The sequence below is a fragment of the Balaenoptera acutorostrata genome, chromosome 20 (genome assembly GCF_949987535.1).
Source record: "Balaenoptera acutorostrata chromosome 20, mBalAcu1.1, whole genome shotgun sequence".
NCBI classification, from domain to species: Eukaryota; Metazoa; Chordata; class Mammalia; order Artiodactyla; family Balaenopteridae; genus Balaenoptera; species Balaenoptera acutorostrata.
Window position 1 is genome coordinate 38,857,773 of NC_080083.1, and position 22,435 is coordinate 38,880,207.

General features: G+C 58.0%; 1 protein-coding gene across 1 annotated transcript; it reads right to left on the reverse strand.

Annotated features, from left to right (window-relative positions):
* Positions 1 to 1,110: 1,110 nt before the first annotated feature.
* Positions 1,111 to 18,543, reverse strand: COL1A1 (collagen type I alpha 1 chain). The gene is made up of 51 exons (XM_057535208.1): positions 18,312 to 18,543; positions 16,618 to 16,812; positions 16,456 to 16,490; positions 16,320 to 16,355; positions 16,130 to 16,231; positions 15,195 to 15,263; positions 14,916 to 14,960; positions 14,703 to 14,756; positions 14,468 to 14,521; positions 13,895 to 13,948; positions 13,724 to 13,777; positions 13,341 to 13,394; positions 13,209 to 13,253; positions 13,039 to 13,092; positions 12,879 to 12,923; positions 12,658 to 12,711; positions 12,310 to 12,408; positions 12,179 to 12,223; positions 11,983 to 12,081; positions 11,800 to 11,853; positions 11,548 to 11,655; positions 11,416 to 11,469; positions 11,048 to 11,146; positions 10,815 to 10,868; positions 10,630 to 10,728; positions 9,971 to 10,024; positions 9,716 to 9,769; positions 9,545 to 9,598; positions 9,392 to 9,445; positions 8,905 to 8,949; positions 8,715 to 8,813; positions 8,334 to 8,441; positions 7,793 to 7,900; positions 7,531 to 7,584; positions 7,263 to 7,316; positions 6,933 to 7,040; positions 6,792 to 6,845; positions 6,619 to 6,672; positions 6,318 to 6,479; positions 6,125 to 6,232; positions 5,864 to 5,971; positions 5,704 to 5,757; positions 5,491 to 5,598; positions 5,014 to 5,067; positions 4,792 to 4,899; positions 4,396 to 4,449; positions 3,996 to 4,103; positions 3,622 to 3,904; positions 3,322 to 3,512; positions 2,793 to 3,035; positions 1,111 to 2,677 (listed from the first exon to the last, which is right to left on the reverse strand). The coding sequence occupies exons 1-51, from the start codon at positions 18,412 to 18,414 to the stop codon at positions 2,531 to 2,533; spliced, it is 4,392 nt and encodes a 1,463-aa protein (XP_057391191.1). The 5' UTR covers positions 18,415 to 18,543; the 3' UTR covers positions 1,111 to 2,530.
* Between the last annotated feature and the right edge of the window lie 3,892 nt (positions 18,544 to 22,435).

Sequence of the window (22,435 nt, forward strand, 5' to 3'; positions counted from 1 at the left end):
CCATCTCTAGGTCTCTGGGCGCCCGGTCTGCTCCGGAGTTCTGACTCCCTGGATCCTCTATGTGCCCACGGAGGGCACACTGCTGTCCCTCTTCCCTGACATTGGGGAGCTGACCAGTCACCTGCCTTGTGGGGGCCTCAGGCTCTCAGGTCGGCAGGGAGGGGCAGGCAGAGGGTGAGGGAAAAAGGAAGGGAGGGAGAGAAAGGAGGAAGAGGAAGCAACAATTTTTAAAAATGAGAAGGAATGGGCAGGAAGCAGGGGCTGGGCAAAAGGATCTCCCCAGGCCACCACACACCCAGGGGTCATGTTTTGGGGACTTAGAAGGCCGAGAGAGATGGTCAGGAAGGCCTGTCACCTTCCTGATAGCAGCTGGTAAGTACCTGGACTGCCAAGCTCTCCAAGGCCCTGGGGAGGCTTTCCTGAGGGCTGGTGGTTCCCTCCTTCCCTCCCGGGGGAGACCAGAAGGAGCAGGAGGCAATGCTTTCTCCAGGTCTCCTCTGGCCCTCAGGGCAGGCTCAGCGACCCTGTCTCATGTTGTACTGCTGATTGCTCCCTTGGAGGAGCTCAGAGGGGGCTGGGATGGAGAAGAGGCCAGATGACCCTAGGCATTTGCCCAGGGGGGCTCCCAGGGACTCCTCCCCGCCCCACCTCCCTCCCCCAACCAAGGGCCTCCCAGTGCCCTGACCACAGCCCCCCAACCCTGCAGGGTGCCCCCAGCAGTAGGGGGGAGCAGCGAGAGTTGATGGCATTGATGGGCATGGGCATATGGGCATGAGGTTTGGGCAGGGCAGGATCTGCAGGGAGGGGTGTGTGTGTGTGTGTGTGTGTGTGTGTGTGTGTGTGTTGATGCACAAGTGGGTTGCCTGTCTGGCACTGTAAGGGACAAGAGGGTATGAGAGACATGCAAGGAAGATGGCAGGAGAGAGTTAAGAGAAAGGGTAAAGGCATAAGAAAGGCAAGAGGGAGGGGGAGGGGTCAAAGGTGCTAGAGGAGGAGGGGCAGGGAAGGGGCAGACTCTGAAGGAGAGCCCACCCACCACCCAAAGCTCCCTCCCCAGGACTCCCCTCCACCAACTCCAAGGAAGGAAATTAGGAGGCCACTGCAGATAGGTTTGGGTCATTTCCACATGCTTTATTCCAGCAATCAAAATAATTAAAAACATCTCAAATTATTATACACATACAAAATAGGTACAGAGTCTCTTGTTTCCTCCCACCCCTAGGGGGAAAAACTGCTTTGTGCTTTGGGAAATTGTGCTCCGAAACCCAGTGAGAGAGAACGCAGAACAGACTAAGAGAGAGGCCGTGAGGATGGGATGTAGCTGAGGAGAGGGTTTCAGAGGAGGGAGAGGTCGGGAGAGAGAGGAGAGAGGCCTGAGGTGGTGAGAGGCGCCGAGGGGGATGAAGAGAGGGTGGAGAGCAAGTGACCCTGTCTGGAGCCGGCACTCTCTCCCCCACATTAAATAGCACCTTTAGAAAATTCACGAGTCCCCATCCACAAGAGAAAAAAAAAAAACAAAGAATAAGAAAAGACTTTGAACAAAAAGGAACATTTGCTGGCCTAAGGTGGGGGGGGTGCGTTTCCACTTCCATAGCACCAGTGATTCCCTCCCCACCCCACCCCATCACAGAGATGTAGCACCTTTGATATAAAATGGGGAGCCCCTTCCACCCTGCCCGCATCCCGCCCCCCATGCAGTTGCCCCGGTGACACACAAAGACCAAAGACGAGAACGAGGTAGTCTTTCAGCAACACAATTACACAAGGAACAGAGCAGTCTCTCCCACCCAGCCGGGTAGCACGGGGGATTGGCATGTTTCTCAAATCCGACGTTTCTGCTCTGTCTTGGCCCCTCCTGACTTTTCTCCAAACCCGGTGGTGAAGGGCCAGTGGTGCCCCTGGCATGCTCCCCTCAAAAACAAAGAGGGGTATGTTGCCGGGGCAACAGGGATGCCAGATGGTAAGGCTTCTTTGGCAGTCTGAAAACTCCGGGTCCCCCCAGGGCTTGGGGGTTCTGGGTGAAGGGAGTAGGCTGGGAGTGTGGGGGCCACTTGGGTGTTTCAACATTGCCTTTGGTTGCTGGGCAGACAATGCATTGTTTCCTGTGTCTTTTGGGGAGACTTAGATTCGGGGAGCAGTGGAGGGGAGGCCCCAAGAAGGCATGGAGAAAGGAGCAGAAAGGGCAGCGTTGGGGTGTCATAAGCCCAACGGGCAGAAAAGGACTTACCCCCACGTGGGTCTTCAAGCAAGTGGACCAAGCTTCCTTTTTTAAAAAGTTATTTATTTATTCTTTTTTTTTTTTTGGTAAGGTTGAATGCAGTTTTGGTTTTTGGTCATATTCAGTTGGTCAAAGATAAAAACTAAGTTTGAGAGATGAATGCAAAGGAAAAAAAATATTTTCCAAAGTCCATGTGAAATTGTCTCCCATTTTTTTGCCTTTTTGGGGGGTTCAGTTTGGGTTCTTTGTCTGTTTCCAGAGTCAGGGGCGAGTGGGTTGGGTGGGAGGGAGCCAGGCTGGGGTGGAGGGAGTTTACAGGAAGCAGACAGGGCCAACGTCGATGCCGAATTCCTGGTCTGGGGCGCCAACGTCCAAGGGGGCCACATCGATGATGGGCAAGCGGGAGGTCTTGGTGGTTTTGTATTCGATCACTGTCTTGCCCCAGGCTCCGGTGTGACTCTGGGGTGAAAGGGAGACAATGGGAGAGGGGTGTCACCAAGTGGCAGTGAGGGGGTGGGGGGACTGGGCCTGCCCGGAAAGCCAAAGCCCAGAGCGGGGGCCCTGCTGGACTCACCGTGCAGCCGTCGTAGGTGACGCTGTAGGTGAAGCGGCTGTTGCCCTCGGCCCGGATCTCAATCTCGTTGGAGCCCTGGAGGAGCAGGGCCTTCTTGAGGTTGCCAGTCTGCTGGTCCATGTAGGCCACGCTGTTCTTGCAGTGGTAGGTGATGTTCTGGGAGGCCTCGGTGGACATCAGGCGCAGGAAAGTCAGCTGGATGGCCACATCAGCAGGATCGGAGCCCTGGCCGCCGTACTCGAACTGTGGGAGCGGAAGAGCGAGGGGTGAGTGGCTGTGTTGGAGCCTCCAGTCCTGGCCTTCCTCCCTGGAGTCCCCTGAGAGCATCCTAGAGAACCTTACGTCCAGAGGTGGCACCCCTTGCCCCCAGGCACCCTGTGTTTGACCCCGTATCAAGCACCCAGGTCTCCTGCCTCCCAGCTGATCACACTTAGCAGAAGTCTGGTCCACCCAGGACCTACCCTCAAGCCCTTCTGAGCCCTGGGCCAGCCCATCTCCTAAGAGTGGCTACAGGATCGAGCTCACGCACCTGGAATCCGCCGGTCATGCTCTCGCCGTACCAGACGTGCCTCTTGTCCTTGGGGTTCTTGCTGATGTACCAGTTCTTCTGGGCCACGCTGGGCTGAGTGGGATACACGCAGGTCTCACCTGTCTCCATGCTGCAGAAGACCTTAATGGCGTCCAGGTTGCAGCCTTGGTTGGGGTCGATCCAGTATTCTCCTGCAGTGGGGCAGGGTGAGGTGGCGTCAGGGGAGGTGCGGGACGTGGGCCCCCCAGGGCTCAGCCCCGTCGCGGCAGGAGGAGGAGGCACGGCTGGGCCGGCCCTTACCGCTCTTCCAGTCGGAGTGGCACATCTTGAGGTCACGGCAGGTGCGGGCAGGGTTCTTGCGGCTGCCTTCGGGGCTCCGGATGTTCTCGATCTGCTGGCTCAGGCTCTTGAGAGTGGTGTCCACCTCGAGGTCACGGTCACGGACCACATTGGCGTCATCGGCCCGGTAGTAGCGGCCGCCATCCTGAGCCTTCTCTTGAGGTGGCTGGGGCATGAAGCTGAAGTCGTAACCACCGCTGGGAGGACCAGGGGGACCAGGGGGTCCAGGAGGGCCGGGGGGACCCTGCGCAGAGAGGGAGGAGAGGGGGGATTACCGGGGTTCAGTGCTTTCAGGGCTGGAGGGCCAGGGGCAGGCAAGGTGGGGGACCACATACAGCAGGACCAGCATCACCAGTGCGACCACGAGGACCAGGGGGACCGATGGGGCCTGGGAGACCGTTGAGTCCATCTTTGCCAGGAGTACCAGCAGAGCCAGGGGGACCCTGCAGGGAGGAAGTTGGTTGGAGAAAGCCTGCCAGAAAGCACGGGCCCACCCCAGCTCTGGCAGAGAAGCCCACAGCCCACTCTGCCTGGCTCTGGCTCCTCTGCCTCATTATGGCTCACTCCCACAGCTGGGCCAGGAAACTTTGTGGGAGGAAGCAGTGGGGAGGGGGAGGCGAGGGCTGCGTAAGGCTGTCCAGAACCCCTCTTCCCTTCTTTCATCCCCTGCTCCAGACCCTTCTCCAGAGAGGCGAGGGACCCGGGAAGAGCAGATAAATAGAAGACACAACTCACGCGGGGACCAGCAGGACCAGAAGCTCCGGAGGGACCTTGCTCACCAGGAGAGCCCTGAAGGAGAGATGTGAAGACAGTTTAGGCCGAGTGTAGGTCAAATGTGGCCAGCAACCGCCCCCTTACCAGCCACCTTGTTATTCTGGAAGTCTAGCCCCAGGGTGTCCATAGGCTGAGACCGCTCCCACGATCCCTCTTTGTGCACCCCTCACTCTCTTAGAGGCTACTTGGAAATACCCATTAGTCTTCAGACCCCAGTCCCCACTAGGGAGGAGAAGGACGGTCCAGAGAGGGAAACCGAGGCAAAGTGTCCTCCCCCATCACACAGCAGGACTTGGGGAGATGATAAAGGAAGACAAGATGGCAGCTGGGGGCTGGGGAGGGGCTGGGCATACTCACGGGAGGGCCAGGGGGACCCTGGAGACCAGAGAAGCCACGGTGACCCTTAATGCCTCTGTCGCCCTGTTCGCCTGTCTCACCCTTGTCACCACGGGGGCCTTGGGGTCCCTAGAAGAGAGATGGGGACAGGTTGTCAGGTGGAAGTTCTGTTAGCACTGAGGGGGTGCAGTCCACATCTGGACAAGGGTTCTGAGGACACAAGGGCCAGAGCAGGGCACTTACAGTGGGGCCGCGGGCACCAACGGGGCCAATGGGACCAGCAGGACCAGCGGGACCCTGGGGAGAGCAAAGAGAGCATTAGATCCTGGTCAGGGAGAGCCCAGCTGAGGGCTGGCACAGCCTGAGCTGCAGGTGACACCTCCCCTTGGCCAAATCCCTCTCTCCTCTCATCTTTTCCTACCATATCCATTCTCTCCTGACCCCAGGTAAATCTTCATGTAAATTCAGGCCTCATGTAAGCTGGGGCGAGCACCTGGGAACAAACCCCATTCCTCGGGGGAAACAGGACTGTCTGGAGGAGGGGTCTCGAGGCTGAGCTGTGGCTCAGTGTTTTCAGGGAGGCCAAGGGCCCAGACATCTTGCAAGGCCTCCTCTTCTCCCCTGCTTAGGTGAAGTCAGGTGTCCATCTGCAGACCCCTCGGCAGGCCTGGAGAGTCCCTGGCCTGAGCAGAAACGGTAAGCCAGAGTCCAGCTACTTACAGTCTCACCACGATCGCCGCTCTTGCCAGCAGGGCCGACGGGGCCAGGGGCACCAGGAGCACCAGGAGCACCAGGGGGTCCAGCAGGGCCGGTCTCACCACGGTCACCCTGAGGGGGGAGAGGAGGGGAGGAGGGGAATCCGGGTCAGCCCCAGCTGAAAGGGCCAGGTGGAGCGGCGGGTGGGGCTGGGGCCCCAGGGTGCAGCCATCTTACCTTGGGGCCCGGAGAACCATCTCGTCCAGGGGATCCTTCAGCACCAGGGGCCCCCTGCGGAGAGCGGGGGAAGGTGAGCGTCAGCCAAGGGGAGGGAGGCTCAGGCCAAGGCCAAAATGGCCACACTGAGGGCACTGGCATGGGGCCGGCAACCGCTTACCTCACGTCCAGACTCGCCAGGGGGTCCAGCCAATCCAGGGGGACCCATGGGACCAGGGGGGCCACGTTCACCACTTGCTCCAGAAGGACCTTGTTTTCCGGGTTCACCCTGAGGGAGAAGAAAGAGTCAGGCCAGAGATGGGGTGGGAGAGGGCCTTAGGACCCGCCACCTCTGTCCTCGCTGACCCCAACACCCCCATCCTGCGCCCTCCAAGTCCTGCAACTGTTCTTCTCGGGATCCTCAAGGTGAGGGGGCACTCACAGAGGGACCAGGAAGACCAGGGAAGCCTCTTTCTCCTCGCTGACCGGGCAGGCCGACCACGCCACGCTGTCCAGCAATACCCTGAGGTCCGGGAGAGCCGGGAGCGCCCTGTGGGGGACAGGTGGGGGTGAGGTGACTTCCAGTGGCCAGGGACACTGCCCCCACTCTGGACCCCTCTGGAGCGTGCACTTACAGCAGGTCCATCAGCACCAGGGGCTCCTTTCTCACCAGCGGGGCCAGGGGGACCGGGAGGACCGACTTCACCAGCACGCCCAGCGGGGCCAGTCTCACCACGGGCGCCTTTGCTGCCTTCTTTGCCAGCAGGGCCAGAAGGTCCAGGGGGTCCAGCATTTCCCTGGATGGGGAGAATTGGGGCTGTGAGAATCCATCGGATTCTGGAGCATTACGGTGGCCGTAGTCGGGCCCACCGCACTCCTGACAGCCTGTGTCCCGTACCCTCCCAGACCGGTGGAGTCTCCACCACAGACACTTACAGAGGGCCCAGGGGGACCGACTCGGCCAGCAGCACCAGGGAAACCAGTAGCACCCTGGAGAAGAGGACAAAGAAGCAATCAGAGGGAGAACAGCCCCTCACCTGGCCCAGCTGCCCCATCTCCAAACGCAGGCTGGGGAGAGCCTCGGCAGAGAATCAGAGTGAGGTACTCACAGGGGGACCAGCACTGCCACGAGCACCTTTGGGTCCAGGAGCACCAACGTTACCCTGCAGGAGAGCACAGAGGCGTCAAGGCTGGGCCAGTCCTGGATCCAGCCTGCCGGCAGCTCGGGGCCTAGACGGCGAGATACTCACCATGGGGCCAGGAGGTCCAGTGGGTCCAGCAGCGCCGGGGAGACCAGCATCGCCTTTAGCACCAGCATCACCAGGTTCACCTTTAGCACCAGGTTGGCCATCAGCACCCTGGGGGAGGAGGGAGTGTGGTGAGTGGAGGAGAGGGCTGTGCCAGCCTAGGAAGTCAGCTGAGGAAGGACAGGAACTCCAGGCAGGAAGATGCTTGAACGGGAGACAATCCCCCCTCCACCCTCCTTCTCTGAATCAGGCCAATGCCTCTGTCCTCATCCAGTCACTCAAGGCCCCGGGACCTAGTTGGAGATGGAAGATGGAAGGGATCTTGGTACTCACAGGGGGGCCAGCGAAGCCAGCAGGGCCGGGGGGGCCAGGCTCACCACGGTCTCCCTAGAAGAAAAGGAGGCAAATGGAGAGATGCCCTGATCTGGGGGAAGGTGGGATGGGATGGACTGCAGGGTGGGGAAGGAGGGCCTGAGGAGCACTCCACAGGGACCAGAGCAGGTGGGAGCCAAGGTGGAGGAGGGACAGAAAGAGGGCCAGGGGCAGTATGAAGGGAGAGAAGGGTGGAGTATGGAGCCTTAACCGGGTCTTCTGTACTTACGGGGGCACCACGAGCTCCAGTGGGACCAGCAGGGCCGCTAGGACCAGTTTCACCCTGAGAGAGAGGGACAAGAGGCTCAGGGTCAGGGACCCATGCTGAATACTCCTGGCAGGTAACCCAGGAGAGTCCTCCTCCCTCCTGGCCCCCCCACCTTTGGATCACCAGCTTGGAATGGCAGGAGCTGCCTCCCGTGCAGAGCTGTGCCCAGGCTTGCTGGGGAAGCTGTGCGTTAGGGAAGGAGGTGGGGAGGCTGCCATCTCACCTTGTCACCAGGGGCACCAGCGGGGCCAGGAGGACCAATGGGACCAGTCAGACCACGGACGCCATCTTTGCCAGGAGCACCATCAGCACCTTTGGGACCAACATCGCCCTAAAGACATAGGAAAGCCTGAGACTTCCAGTGTGGGGCAAGGAGGTGACCTATAGCATCCTGCTTGTGTCTGGGACCCCTCCCCAGTTTGTGTCTGCCCTGCCCCCATGTGTGCCAAGGACTCAAGATCTTTCAGGGGAAAGGTGTCTGTGTGGGGATTCCGGGGAACTTAGATTAAGAAGCTCCTGCTTTGTGTAGAGGGATTCCTCGTCCGGGAGGCACGCTGCCCCCTCTTGTTGCCATGGTAACACATGGGAAGGGTAGGGCCTGGACTATAGGTAAGGATTCATCAGCCAAGAGGCCAGAGAAGAAGAAGGGAGGATTAAGGAGAAGAGGGAAAGACCCCAGGGAGTAGAAAGAGAGATGCTGAGGGATATGAAGCAGAGAGAGATGGGAACCACACAGGGTTCGAGGGAGGGGGAGTTCCACTTACTCTGTCACCCTTAAGGCCTGGGAGACCTGCTGCACCTCGTTCACCAGGCATTCCTTGAAGGCCAGGGGCGCCCTGGTTACCAGGGGCTCCAGGGGCACCAGCATCACCCTGTATGACAACCAAGAAGACTGGAGTGAGGCTTGGGGTCTCAGAAGTGGGTCACAGCTTTGAGCCCCCTCTTAATTTCTCCCAGGCTTGGTTCTGAGGCCAAAGACAAGTACTAGCTAAGAGGAAAGGCTCACAGCCCAGAACTTCAGGCTGCACATGGACCCCACCCCAGTCTTGTCCCCCCATCCCTCCCCAACATCCAGCTGGCTTTGGTCACAGCCAGGCATCCCCCATCACAGGAAGGGTGAGACCTGGTCCCTGTGCTGCCCTTACCTTAGCACCATCATTGCCAGGGGCACCGTTGGACCCACGGGGACCTGCAGGACCGGAGGGCCCTTGCACACCACGCTCGCCGGGGAAACCTCTCTCGCCCTGGAAGGGAAGGACAGGGCCCATGAGGTGGCTCCAGAGACAGGGCCAAGCACGGGGCATGTTGGTGGAAGCAGCAAGGGGCTCTACTTACTCTTGCTCCAGAGGGGCCGGGGGCACCAACATCTCCAGGAGCACCCTGAGCGGGAGGGAGGGACAGACAGTGAGCAGAACCCACCTGGGTCCTCCCAACTAGAAAACATTCTTGTCCACCTGGGGGCTAGCCCTTGGGGTCTGTGATTGGAGACCAATCCCTTCTCAGCACTGAACCGGGATTATCCCTCAACTCCTCGTGAATGTGTCACCCTCCCCAGACTTGGGGTTGAGGGAAAGCCAGAGTATTCCAGCAGCTCTAAAAAGAAGTCATCCAGACCAGCAGCCATGCAGCTCCTTCCAGATCCTATCATGCAGAGTTGCAGCTCTTTGCTCCCCTCTGTGTAGCACCCTTCATGACGGGAAGTCTTTCCTCGAGTCTAACCTTGATCCCTCTAGTTGATGGTTGTCTGATTAGCTAGGGGGGCTGGACTCTCCCTCTGTATTCCCTGCACTCCCCGTCTCTTCAGCTGGCTGCTACCTCTTACCTGTTCACCGGGTTTGCCTGCTTCACCAGGAGGACCAGCAGGGCCAGGGAGACCCTGTAGGTGGGAAATGGGGGAGGGAAGTGAGGGATTAGAATCTGGAAGAGGTGTTCCTCATGCCCCTCTCCCAACACGCTGACAGCCGTGAGGCCTCACCTGGAATCCGGGGGAGCCAGCAGGGCCTTGTTCACCTCTCTCACCAGCAGGGCCCTGCACGGAGGAAATGCCGCGGTCATGGGAAAGCTCAGGAGAAGGGGGACGGGGGCTATCTCCCCTTTCCTGCCCCACAGCACCCCCACCCCAGGTCTCCCCATCAGGGACACTCACAGCAGGTCCGGGAGGTCCCTGAGCTCCAGTTTCTCCGTCTTTGCCAGCAGCACCCTATGGGGAGAGAGTGAAAAAGGGGTCAGGGTGGTGAGGTAGGCGGGCAGCTGAGGAAGAGAGCACAGGTAGGGGGCCTGGCGGCTGGGGGTCCTGACACCCTGGGGATGGGCTGGAGCCTCCTGCATCCCTCCTGCAGGATGTAGGGGTGTGACATGGGCTGAGGCAGGGAGGGGACAGGGACCAAAAGGAGATACTTACAGCAGCGCCGGGGGGTCCAGGAACGCCTCGTTCTCCAGCCTTGCCAGGCTCTCCCTGTGGGGAGAGAGAGTTAGGGTTGAGGGAGCTGAAGTGGGAAACCGGGGCCTCCTGGGTCCCTCCCGTTTACTTTGAGTGGAATTTTTAAGGAGCTTTTTAATCTATCCGCTCTGGCCCCTGAGGAAGGCCTTTGCTGGCTTTGACTGCTCCATCTCTTGGCCTCTCCCTGAGCCCTCTCCTCCCAGACGACCCACCCCTTAGCCTCCTCTCTCCACCCTCTTCCCTTTTTTCTCCCCATTGTATGCCTTTGGTGACCTGAGCTGCAAAGGGCTTTCATCTCTTCTGATATCTCCTTTTGAACCTCAAAGAACCCACCAAGATTTGGGGCTGACTATCATGTAAAAGGCCCATCCTATCCCCGTGTGTGTGTGCTTGGGGGCCAACGATACTTATTTCCAGGAATAGAGCAATGGTAGTAAAGCCAGGAGAGGTCTCTCATTTTATGGAATAGGGAGACTGAGGCCCAGAGAGGGGCAATGAGTGGCTTGAGGCCACATAGCAAGTCAGTGGCAGAGCTGGCCCCAGAGCGAGGACTCTTCCCCCCACCCCAACCCTAGCCCCAAGTGTGTCTGTCCCTGTGATACGCCTCACTGAATACTCACAGCAGCACCTTTAGGCCCAGGGAAACCCATCACACCGGCCTGACCACGGCTACCAGGAGGGCCTGGGGGTCCGGGGCGGCCATCTTGACCAGCAGGACCCTGAAGATGGAAGGTACAAAAGTGGAGGTGAGGACAGAGGGTGAGCGGTCAGGAGACTGATGTGGGCCTGGGGGAGTGATACTTACAGGGGGGCCAGTTTTGCCATCAGGACCAGGGCTGCCAGGACTTCCAGTCAGACCCTAGGGGGAGGCAGAGAGGTGTGAGTGGGGTGGGGGATAAGGGTGGTGGAAGACCGGGAGAAGGAGAGTGGAGGCTGGGGTGGAGGACATTCTAGAAGGTGGATCTGTGGTCCTGCTCCAGAACCCACATAGGATGGGCAGGGTCATGGGCCAAGCTGGGCAGAGGGCTGGGGTCTCACCTTGGCACCAGGCAGACCAGCTTCACCGGGGCGACCAGCTTCACCAGGAGAACCTTTGGGGCCAGCAGGGCCAGGAGCACCACGCTCACCAGCGGGACCCTGGTTGGGGGAGTCACAACAACAATTAGGGTCTCTTTATCACGGGCGGGCCTCTTCTTCCTCCTGGGCTGTGGGTGGTGCTTTGAGAGGCATTGGTGGTGGTAGGAAGGTCAAGGTGAGGCTACGTGTGAAGAGAGAGGTCTGCAGCCGCAGTATGGGCACTGATGACTGGGCGGTGGGAGTGGGAGGGGGTTGACGACATCTGGGAGAGGAAGGTAACGTCCAGGGAGCAGCAGGGCCAGCATCCCACCCGGGAAGAGAGACTTTACCTTGGGACCAGAAATACCATCTGCGCCAGGGAAACCGCGGCTACCAGGTCCACCCTGTGGGAGGAGAGGAGGTCAGCGAGCTCACACACGTGGGCACCAGGCCGGCACCGGGGCCGAGAAGGGGGCACTTACACGCTCGCCAGGGGGTCCAGGCAGGCCAGCAGGTCCGGGTTCACCTCGGGTTCCTCGCTTTCCTTCTTCCCCAGCAGGTCCAGGGGGGCCTTGAATACCAGTGGGGCCCTGGAGAGGGCAGAGAGGAGGGGGCAGCCTGTGGTGAGGGGCTGTCCTGGTACCAGCTCCAGAGCAGGCTTGAGGCTGGCTGTCCAGCACCAGGGGCTCCCATTCCTCCTTGGACCTCCCCCAAGGGGCTGCTGGGGGACTTACGGGCTCTCCCTTGGCGCCAGTGTCTCCTTTGTTGCCAGGGGCACCAGGTTCACCCTGAGTGGGAGGAGAAGAAGATGAGTGGAGAGTGGGGATGCTCAGTTGGCCTGGATCTTCATGCTTCCCAGACAAGGGCCACATGAGCCAGCTCATGGGGTGGGGCAGAAGAGAGAGAGTAGTACTTACGCTGTTACCCTTGGGACCAGGGGGGCCACTGGGACCCTGGGGTCCAGAGGGGCCTCGGGCACCCGGGAAGCCAGGAGCACCAGCAATACCAGGAGCGCCCTGCGGGAGGCAGAACAAGTTGAGCCCGGGAGTGGCGGGCACAGGGTGGGTGGAAGGTGGGTACCAGGGGCGGCTCTGAAACCTGCAGGATACTTACATTGGCACCTTTAGCACCAGGCTGTCCATCAGTACCAGGGTTTCCCTGTGACACAGAGAGAGATGGGTGAGTGACAGGCAAGGACCCTGAGTTAGGGAGACGCACGGGGGTACTGAGGAGGTGACACTTACAGCAGGGCCAGTAGCACCAGCAGGGCCAGGGGGGCCGGGCTCACCACGCACACCTTGGGGACCTTCAGAGCCTCGGGATCCTTGGGGACCAGCTTCACCCTGGATTGGAGGAAAGAACATGTCAGGAGCCACCCTGGGAGTCCAACCTCATGTCTGGATGGCAGGGGGTGAAGGGCCATGACAGGAGACGAAGAGTCAGGACTCCAAGATCAGAGAAGGGGACCCCAGGACAAAGGTGTTGGGGACTGGGCTTCTCTCTTGATTCTGGGTCCCTCTGGTTTGGGGAGCAGGGAGATGCCCACCCCTTGGCCTGTGGGAGCTCTGCTCATTGGAGGGTGGGGGTCTCACCTTAGCACCAACAGCACCAGGGAAACCAGGAGGACCAGCGGGGCCAGTGGGACCCTGTGAATGAAAGGGAGATGTTAGTGAGAAGGAAGATGGCAGCTGCAAGTCACACCCTGGGACAGAAGAGGTCCTGGGGTTCAGTCCTGCCCCTGGTATCAGACCCAAGAGCTGACACTGAGACCCCTCCGCAATCCCAGGCACTGAGGTCTAAGGGCTGTACTCACAGGGGGTCCAGCAGCGCCAGTAGCACCATCGTTTCCACGAGCACCCTGCAGGAGAGAGGGGAAAGCCCCGGTTACATTCACTGAGCACTGGTCAGTCCCTTTAGCTCCTGGGGAACCCCTTCCAGAACCTGGAGTCCCCCAAGGGACCAGGAGTACTTACAGCAGGGCCAGAGGCTCCAGGGCGACCTCTCTCACCAGGCAGACCACGGGGCCCCTGACAAGAAAGCCAAGAGAAGCCAAGTGAGACAGGAGACACACCCCTCTCCCCAAGCCCCCATCTTGCCCCTACATCCTGTTCCCTCTCTTCCTTCTACAAGTGGACACACTCACCATCTGACCAGGAGCTCCATTTTCACCAGGGCTACCAGGCTCACCCTACAGAGCAGAGAATAGAGTTAGAAATTCATTCATGGTGGGACTGCAGGGGAGGTGGAGGACCATGACAGTCACACAGCCTCTTACCTTGGGACCAGCAGGACCAGCATCTCCCTTGGCACCATCCAAACCACTGAAACCCTGAGATAGGAAGAGGCCCAAAGTGAGACCTTGTGGAGACTGTGGACAACCTTGACAGCCACCCGGACCTGAGGAGGAGCCTCAGGAGGTCAGCACAGCTGTCTCCCTGTGTCTGAGCTAGACTAAAGCCCAACTGGCCCAAGATCTCACTCCATCCCTTTACTGGGATTTCTTTCCCAGTGGAGGGAAGTTCTCTTTGATGTCTACTCTCTATCCCTTGGAGCTTATATAGCTGCCACCCACCACGATGCACATCAGGATCCTTTGGGGAAAGGGCTGGAATGCGATGCTGGGACTTTGGGAACTTAGATGACGCAAAGGGGACTCACTCTGTGTCCCTTCATTCCAGGGAGGCCAGCTGTTCCGGGCAATCCCCGAGCACCCTGGAGAGAAAAGAAAAGGGCAAAGGCAGGGCTGTTAGAAGACACCACTGTGGACACAGCTCCCAAATGAAGCCCAAATGCAGCAAAGCCTGGAGGCAGCTACACCATCCTGCTCACCTGAGGTCCAGGAGGCCCGCGCTCACCAGGACGACCAGGCTTTCCAGCTTCACCCTGAGAGAAAGAGAAAAGGCCATCGTGCCCGTGCCCCCTGAGTTGGAAAAGTATGGAAGGCCTGGGTCTTCCTGGGGTTGTTGAGGGTCAGGCTTAGGGCCCCAGAATCTTATCTCACTTTAAATCTACCATGCAACCCTTGCTTGAATTTTGCATCCCTCCAAAGGAATTTCTGTTTATTTCTGTCACCAGCATCTTAATCTCACCACGTGGAGTGAGAATCTGAGGTACCCAGAGTGGTTAAGCCTAGGGAAGCCATTCACATCAGAGGATGGGGTTGGGGACTGCTTTAAGGTGACTGGGGTGAGGGGAGGGACAGCCACCTCTGTTAGGAAGATGGGGAAACATCCCAGGAGGCTCCTTGTTCAAGGGCAGTCCTATGCATCAAGGAGAACATGCCCTCCTTTCTCTGGGTATTGCCCCCAAAGGTGGTGGGGGCACTGGGGTAGAGATTACAGGGACCTAACACATGGAGAGGTGGTGGGGGTCAGATGGTATCTCTTTACCAGGGCTACTTACATCATCTCCGTTCTTGCCAGGGGGGCCAGGGGGACCACGGGGACCCATGGGACCCTAGAGGAGACAGGAAGAGAGGATGTTAGAATGGCCAGGATAAGGAAAAAAAAAGGGGAAGGCTAGGATTGGAAGAAGGAGGTAAGAAAGACCCCAGATGGTGGTCCTTCAATAGGAGAATCCATGTATTTGTAGAGGGAGTGTGTATTTGCATAGAGAGTACAAGTTGGGGAGCACTTACTGAGGCTCCAGGCTCGCCAGGCTCACCAGGGGGGCCTTGGAAACCTTGGGGACCCTGGCAGACAGGGAGAGAGGGGTGGGGTTAGAAGAGCAGGTCCCTGCCAACCTGTCCCCCATCTCACCAAGAGATCTCTGAGCACCTTCCCTGCCCTCATGCCAATCCTCTTTCCAAAAGCCTGGAGCCCAAAGCAGTGTAGACATCCTGGATACTCACAGGTGCGCCAGGGGGGCCAGGGAGACCACGAGGACCAGAAGGACCCTACAGAAGAAAAAGAAAGGGAGGCCATAATGAAGCCTCTGTAGGAAAGGTTATCTCCCATGGTTCCCGTTCAGACCACCCAGTTGCCTTGCATCATCTCTGGATTCTGAGGTCCCAAAGATCTACTTGACCTCCTAAGTTATCTATGCCACCCCATATCGCTTCGCTGGCCTATCTTCTCTGGATCCCCATCTGCTCTTCTTCTGTCCTCTACGTCCCTCGCTGGTGACTCACCATGGGGCCAGGCACAGAAATTCCTGTTGATTTCTCATCATAGCCGTAAGACATCTGGGGAGCAAAGTTCTAGAAGAGAGAGTGCGTGAGAAAGCAGGGTCAGGGCAGTGAGCTGAAAGGCAGAAGATATCACCAGTAATGGGACAAACTGATATCGTGTGCCTCCTGATGTGACGCACTATGCGGGACAACAACATGACCTGTGGCACAGCCCTGCCCAAAACATATCACTGGAATGTAATCATGGAGACACATCCAACAAACCCAATTTAAGGGACAGTCTACAGAACAACAGGCCTCTTCAAAATTTTCAGTGTCGTAAAAGACAAAGAAAGTCTGAGGAATGTTCCAGGTGAAAGGAAACTAAAGAGACATGACAATTAACTGCAATTCATGATCCTGGCTTGGATCCTGGAACAGGAAAAAAAAAAAAAAAAGGCTATAAAGGACATTATTGGGAACATTAGTGAAGTGTGAATATGGACTGCATATTAGATAATAAATAGTACCGTATCAATGTTAAATTTCCAAAATGTAGTCATTGTGCAATGCTCATGTTAAGAGAATGTTCTGGCTCTCAGAAAATACATGCTAAAGTATTTAGGAGCAAAGGGACATAATACCAGCAACTTACTCTCAAATGGTTCAGAAAAAAAAAAAAAAAAAACCCCCAGATAATTATATCTATACATAGAAACTGATAAAGCAAATGTGACAAATCATGAAGGGTATGTGAAAATTCTTTGCATTATTTTTGCAACTTTTCTCTCTTTTTTTCCCTGTAAGTTTGAAGTTATTTCATACTATGAAGTATGCCATCTGCCAAAACAAACAAACAAACAAAAAAACCCCAACGAACTAAAAACCCCGCGGTGGGCGGGTGGGAGTGAGGTGGCACATAAGGCCTTCCACGAACGCCTCGACTCTCCACTTACTCCTCCGAGGCCAGGGGGTCCGGGAGGTCCTGGGGGTCCGGGGGGTCCGGGAAGTCCAGGTTGTCCAGGAATGCCATCTCGGCCAGGGGGGCCAGCGGGTCCCTGCAGCGGGAGAGGGCGGGCCGGGTGAGCGCAGGCCAGGAGCCACGCCCACCTCCAGCCCCAACAGCCGGGAGAGGGCACCGCTTACCCTTGGGCCTCGGGGGCCAGTGTCTCCTTTGGGTCCCTATGGGGTTGGGGCAGAAGAAACAAGAGAAGCCGGGTTAGAGAAGGAGAACCGTGAAGAGTCCTGGGCGGGGTGGCGAAAGTCGAGGGCAGAGGATTACCTCGACTCCAGTGGTTTCTTGGTCCGTGGGTGACGCTAGGGGGGGAAAGAGACGCGGCTTAGAGGCAAGGTTTGCTCCAGGTGCTCCCGGCAACAGACGCCTCCCCTGCGCGGCGCAAGGGAGAGCCCCCGCCCCCGCCCCGGCCCAGGCCCCGAGCTATACCCTCGCCTTCGGGGCAGACGGGGCAGCACTCGCCCGCGGGGACTTTGGCGTTGGGACAGTTCTTGATTTCGTCGCAGATCACGTCATCGCACAACACGTTGCCGTTGTCGCAGACACAGATCTGGCAGGGCACGGGTTTCCACACGTCTCGGTCATGGTACCTGAGGCCGTTCTGTACGCAGGTGACTGGTGGGACTGGGGCAAGAGGGGGAGATGGGGGCTGTCAGAGGCGCGGAAGTCCCCCACCTCGGGGCTCCAGGTACCCCAACCCCACCGTCCCTTCCCCTCGGTCTTAGAGGCACATTTAGATTTTCCTTTTCCCGCCTCTCCTTTTTTTGCCTTTTTGTTTTTCCTTTCCCCAGATCCTTAAACACTCATCTGCTCCTCATCAGCGCCAGTGACAGGGCCGAGGCGCCTGGCCAGGGCGGCTATAACTCTTTCCAGTTCTCAGGAATTTAAACAAAGCTTTAGGCCGGGGTTGCTTCCAACTCCAACCTCAGACCATTTGCGCTGAAGCCAAGTGAAATAAAAAGCCATTGGGTGGGAGAGTGGGGGGTGGAGGAGTGGGAAGACAGGCTCCCCAACCAGAGGGCAGGCTTGTGGGGCGTGGTTTGGGTGGAGACAGGAGGAGGGGACGGGAGGAGAGACAAGAGGTCTAGCCCGGATCCCACCCCATTCCCGGGGCAGGTGGGATGGCGTAGGCGGGGCTAGGAGGATGGGGGAGGGGCTGATTGGCGTGGGATCCCGCCCAGAGACTTGAAACGTACCGTAAAAGTACGATATGCCCTAACCTCCAGCGCCCAGACATCTCAAAAGGCCTCTCTCAGTGACAACCCCCGTTTCCCAAAGCCAGCCAGTGCCTCTGGGTCACTCCTTAGCCAAAGAACCAGAAAGTCCGCAAATAGTAAATGAAGTTAGTTAACCACGCCCACCGCGGATCGTCTACCCAGACGGCCACTAGGTGGCGGGCGACACTAAGCAATTTCCCCCGACTGGCTACTTCTAGAGACGGGGCTACCCTATCTCCAACTTTATTTTCCAGGTCTAGAGGTGGGGTCCACACCGGGCAACAATCCCTGTCTTCCTGCTCCGGCTCCTGCGCGGGGAAGCGCTGGATAAGGAGGCGCACTGCCCAGTGTAGATCAGCAGAGGGCGCAAGGACTCTGCCTGGCCAAGTCCGCGCCGATGAATCTCGTCCTTCAACCCGCCCACGCTCCGCGCCCCCTCCCCCGCTCCGCCCAGCACCTCCGCGGCCCCAGGAACATTGTCTAGCCTGCAGAGAGGGTAAACAATCTTTCCTTATGAATCATCTCATAGCCTTTCTGATCACTCATAGCTTGGGCTCCAAATTCCCAGCTCGGCGCCCCCATCCCATCTTCGACGTACTTTCCCCCAACCCGGCGTCCAGACCCCATTTTCCCCGCAGTACTTCACAGTGCGCGCTCAGAACTCCTCCTGTGCCAACTCGAGCCGTGCAGCATCCTGCCCTCTCACTCCTGGGGGGCATTCATCTACACCCCGACCCAGAGCGCGGTCCCTTCTATCCCAGGGCGCCGACGACGAGCCCTCACCATCTTCCTTCCATTCCTGAGCCTCCGGGGCATCCCGAGTCTCAGTTTAAGTCGCGGACCCCTGGGACCAAACGCAGGGCAAGATACCAAGCAGCCCTAGACTCCCAAAAGTTTGGGACTTACTGTCTTCTTCTTGGCCTTCTTCTTGGCCCTCCTCTTGGCCGTGCGTCAGGAGGGCGGTGGCCGCTAAGAGGAGCAGGAGCCGGAGGTCCACAAAGCTGAACATGTCTAGACCCTAGACATGTAGACTCTTTGCGGCTGGGGTGGGGGTTAGCGTCCGCTCATGCGTGGCCTCACACTCTGCGTGCCTCCTGCTCCGACCCCGAGGAGAAACTCCCGTCTGCTCCGACCACCGGCCCGGGTCCCTTTTATACCATCCTGATGGAGAGCGGGGAGGAACCCTGCCCCTGGGAGAGGGGGAGCCGGCTGCCCGCCCCCCAGCCAATCAGAGTTGCCTGGCCCGGCCCCCAATTTGGGAGTGAGAACGGAGAGGGGGAGGAGGAGGGAAGGGAAGGGAAGGGAGTCCACCGCACATCTCCCCCCTTCGCAGCTCTGCCTCCCCAGCCCCCCAGCCCAGCCGGGGCCAGAGATGATGCCGCTGGGATGCGGCTAGGTCCTCAATAGAGTGTGCGCTAAAGAGTGGGTAGGGGCGCCTCTTCGGCTTTCTTCCTGGGACCCCCGACCTGGGGGGCGGAACTGGAATTGGGGAGGTGGTTAGGGAACCTTTCAAAGACGGAAGGATTGGGGGTGATTGGGAGAGAGTCCTGCTGGCCATGCCTCATTCACGCTCCTGACATCATTGGCGAGAGCTAGGGGATGGGTATGAAGAGGCCAGCTGGGGACCCCTCTAAAGCAGGAGAACCTAAAAAAAAAGATGTGCCTGTTTAGGGGTGTCTTCTGGTGTGGCTGGGGTATGGAACTTAAGAATATTTGGGGAACAAGTTAGAGACTCATTTGTAGACATTAAGGATCAGATACTTGGGGATGGGTGCTAGCAAGAGGGTTTTTATTTGAGGATGTCAATTCTTCTGCCATGCCTGAGGCTCCAAGATGAACTAAAATGCTCTCCCCAAACCTCAGCATGATCGAGAGAGATGGGGTGGGGAGGCTGAGGCACTGGCTGAGAAATTTGACTATGCAGTCTCTCCAGAAGGAAGCTTTGGTGTTGAGTGATGGGGCAGCAGGGTGGTGGTGGGAAATTGCTAAAACTCTTCCACCCCGGGGGGAGTAAGTTTGCATGGGGAGGGCTGTGGTCACTGGAGACTTAGAAAAGGGTCTTGTGTTAGGGTCTGTCATGGCCAGTGGCCAGGCCCTGGTTAGAGACCCTTCTACCCGGCACAGCCAAACTGGAGAGAACTGTGCTGGAGAGCACTTGACCAGAGAGAGGGTTCTCCTTCTGGGGGCTGCATAAAGCTCTGTCTCTGTCTGTACCTGGACTCAGGGTTGGGGACATATGGGAGAATTTGGGTGTCTGGGGGAGACTTGCCTTGGGAGTATGAGATGGGATTGCAGGTGAGGGACCTTATTTTAGAGGATGTTTCCCACTGCCTCACCTCTTTCCTGAAAACCCAGGACATTGCTCTTTGTCCCTGGAACCAGGAGAGAATCATCTATACCCTGAAAGGCAGTGGGGACCCCAAGAACAACAGGCTATATTTGGAGGAGATGCCTCCAGAAGCCAGTGTCCTCCCTTCTCTATGTCCCAGCCTCCTAACAGTGCTCGACCCCAACCCCAATCTATCCAGTCCCCTGATCCTGCCAAAATCTGTGGACCCAAGAGAAGGCAATGAGGATCCCTTTGCAGAGCCCCATCAACTCCAATCCCTCCTGCGCAGCTCCCCACCCCCATCACTCCAGAGCTGCAAACGTGGAAGTGGGGAGTCCCGCCTCCCCCAAACCATCCAAGATTCCATTGCCTCCCCCCGCCCCTCTCCACGCCCTCCCCCAGCTGCTTTTGTGCAACGAAGGCAAAGGAAAAAAAAGACCAAGAGAACAGAAGGGGAGGGAGCCACGTCGGCTGGCCGGCGGGCCGTGGGCAGCCAGGATGAGCCGTGCGGGTGGGGCAGCAGATGGAGACTGCAGGGGCTATAATTAAAGGGAAAATATAGAGTTTCCAGAGAGGCAGGGCTGGAGACAGCAATGGAGGGACAGGCCTTCATCAATTATCCCCACCATGTGGCAGCAACTTGTGGCCCAGTATCTGCCCCCATCTGGTGCCAGCTACTGCAGGGCAGGACTGGGGGCTGAGGTGCTGAGATGGCAGTTCCTGCCCCCTCCAGTGTGGGTCAGGGACAAGGAGCACCCCCTCCCTAACAGGGGACACGAGTCCTGCCCCTCAGAGTGGTCACCCCTTTGGAATGGTTGTCTGGGGTGGAGAGTCACAGGCTGGAGGTGAGGGTTGCTGTGACCTGCCCACCTCCCTGCTTGCTGCGTTTTTGCAGCCAGAAGTACTCCCACCTACAGTCCCCTCCCCGCATGCTCCCTGTTCAGGCCGTGCTCACTTGACCACCTTAAAGGAGATTAAGACTCAGAGACGTGGACTGGGAGTTGCTACATCACGGGCCTGTGGTTCTGAAGAATGTTTAGGGACCCCTAGGATTGGGGGGTGGGCTTTGTGCGTATGGTGTGTGACAGCCGTCACCCCAATGTCCGGTTTCAGACCTCCATCCCAGGGGTTGTGGGCAGAAGGTTTCCAAGCATCCTTTACACGTGGCATAGAGCTGAGGCCCAGGGCCTCCTCTGCCACTTTTCGACTTGAAACGCTTGGCGGGCGCCCAGCCCCAAGATGTGTCTTTAATTTCTGCAGCATGACAGTGAGAGGAAGAATGTGCTTGGGGTCTCCTCCCAGCCTGGCTGGGCCTCCTTGGCCAGAACTGAGGGCTTGAGACTTGGGGGGGGTGGGGGAGGAAGGAGAGCAGGAGCTGAGGCGGGAGGGGGAGGAGACGCCACCTCATCTTTAGGAAACTCTGAAGCTCTGGCTTCTTGTGGAATGTAAGACTTTGTCTGGCATTTGGATTGGGGGGAGCAAAAGCCAAAATCTCCTCCCCCCCACCCCCAAGAAATGGTAAAGTCATCAGCACTTAGGGAAAAAAAATTCCTCAAGAAGAAAAACAGAAGGAAGAAAGTGCTGAGCTCTGAGTTCGCTCCTTCTCCAAATTTCCCCAAGTGCCCTCCCTCAATGCGCCTGTGCTCCCCAGCTCCCCCTCCCCCCGGAGCCCCTCAAGTCCCGGTCTGGACTGCATGGTGTGGCGTAAAAGAGAAGAAGCAGCCCAGGTGTTGGTGTACCTGGTGGGCAGTTTGGTCAGCCTTTTCCAGCTCTCTGGTCCCCTGCTGAGGTTCCGTTGCCCTCCTTCCCTGATCTGACCCTCCAGAATGCTCTTCTGCCCCAGACTGGTGATGGAGAGAGGGTCCCTGGGAGAGGGGTTGAGGACAGAGAAGGGGAGGGGTTGTAAGAGTGAGGCTGCAGTAAAGAACTTGGTCTCCATGTGTCCCCATCATGGAGCCCACACGGTTCGTATTGAGGATCCCTGCAGGCAGAGCTGGGGACAGACCCCAGGAGTGGGGGGTTCTCTCTTCTTCCTTTTCCTCAGCTTTGCACTTTCTGGGTCTTTTGGTCCTTAGATTCCAGGCACAGCTTTCTATGCCTCAGCCTCAACCCAAGTCCTTTGGCCTGAGATTTCCCTTCATCTCTTCATCCTTTCCAGGTTTAGAGGGAAGATGATGAATTAAGTTTGTCCGTGTTGAGTGTTAGGTGCCTGTGAGACACCCAGTCAGACACATGGAGGGAACCCTTAGGTATCTGAGTCTGGAGTCCAGAGGAGAGACAAATGTGGGACCCCTGCCTCCATAGGGTGATGGTGTGGATGGAGTTATCTCCCGAGAAAGTATGGAGGGAGGAGATATGAAGGGCTAGGACTGAGCCTGGAGGACCCTCAGGGTTTAAGGGTTGGGAAGGGAAGGAGGAGCCTGCACAGGAGATAGGACAAGAGTGGGAGAAGCAGGAGGGCAAGGAGGAGAGGATTGAGGGCGTCATGTATGCAGGGGGAAGATTGTTCTAGCAGGAGGGAGAGTTATATGTTGCAGACAGACTTAGTATGATAGGGAGTAAAATGGTCACTGGATTAAGCAACATGGCAGTGATTGGTGCCCTAAGTGTGAGCTGTGTTGGTGGAGTGATGGACGAGGAACCTGGACTGGAGCCGGCTGAGGAGTGAGTGGGAGGCCAGGAAATGGGGTCAGAGTGCAGA

What these genes read in the sequence shown, in the direction of transcription:
- COL1A1 (XM_057535208.1), bottom strand. Translation starts at nt 18,414, where the DNA reads ATGTTCAGCTTTGTGGACCTCCGGCTCCTGCTCCTCTTAGCGGCCACC. An exon ending in CTGGTGCTAAAGGTGCCAAT is followed by an intron (nt 12,082 to 12,178) that starts GTAAGTATCCTG and finishes TGCCTCCCGCAG; the next exon opens with GGCGCTCCTGGTATTGCTGG. An exon ending in CTGGACCTCCTGGCCCCATG is followed by an intron (nt 6,846 to 6,932) that starts GTGAGTATCTCG and finishes GCTCTCCTGCAG; the next exon opens with GGTAACGTTGGTGCTCCTGG.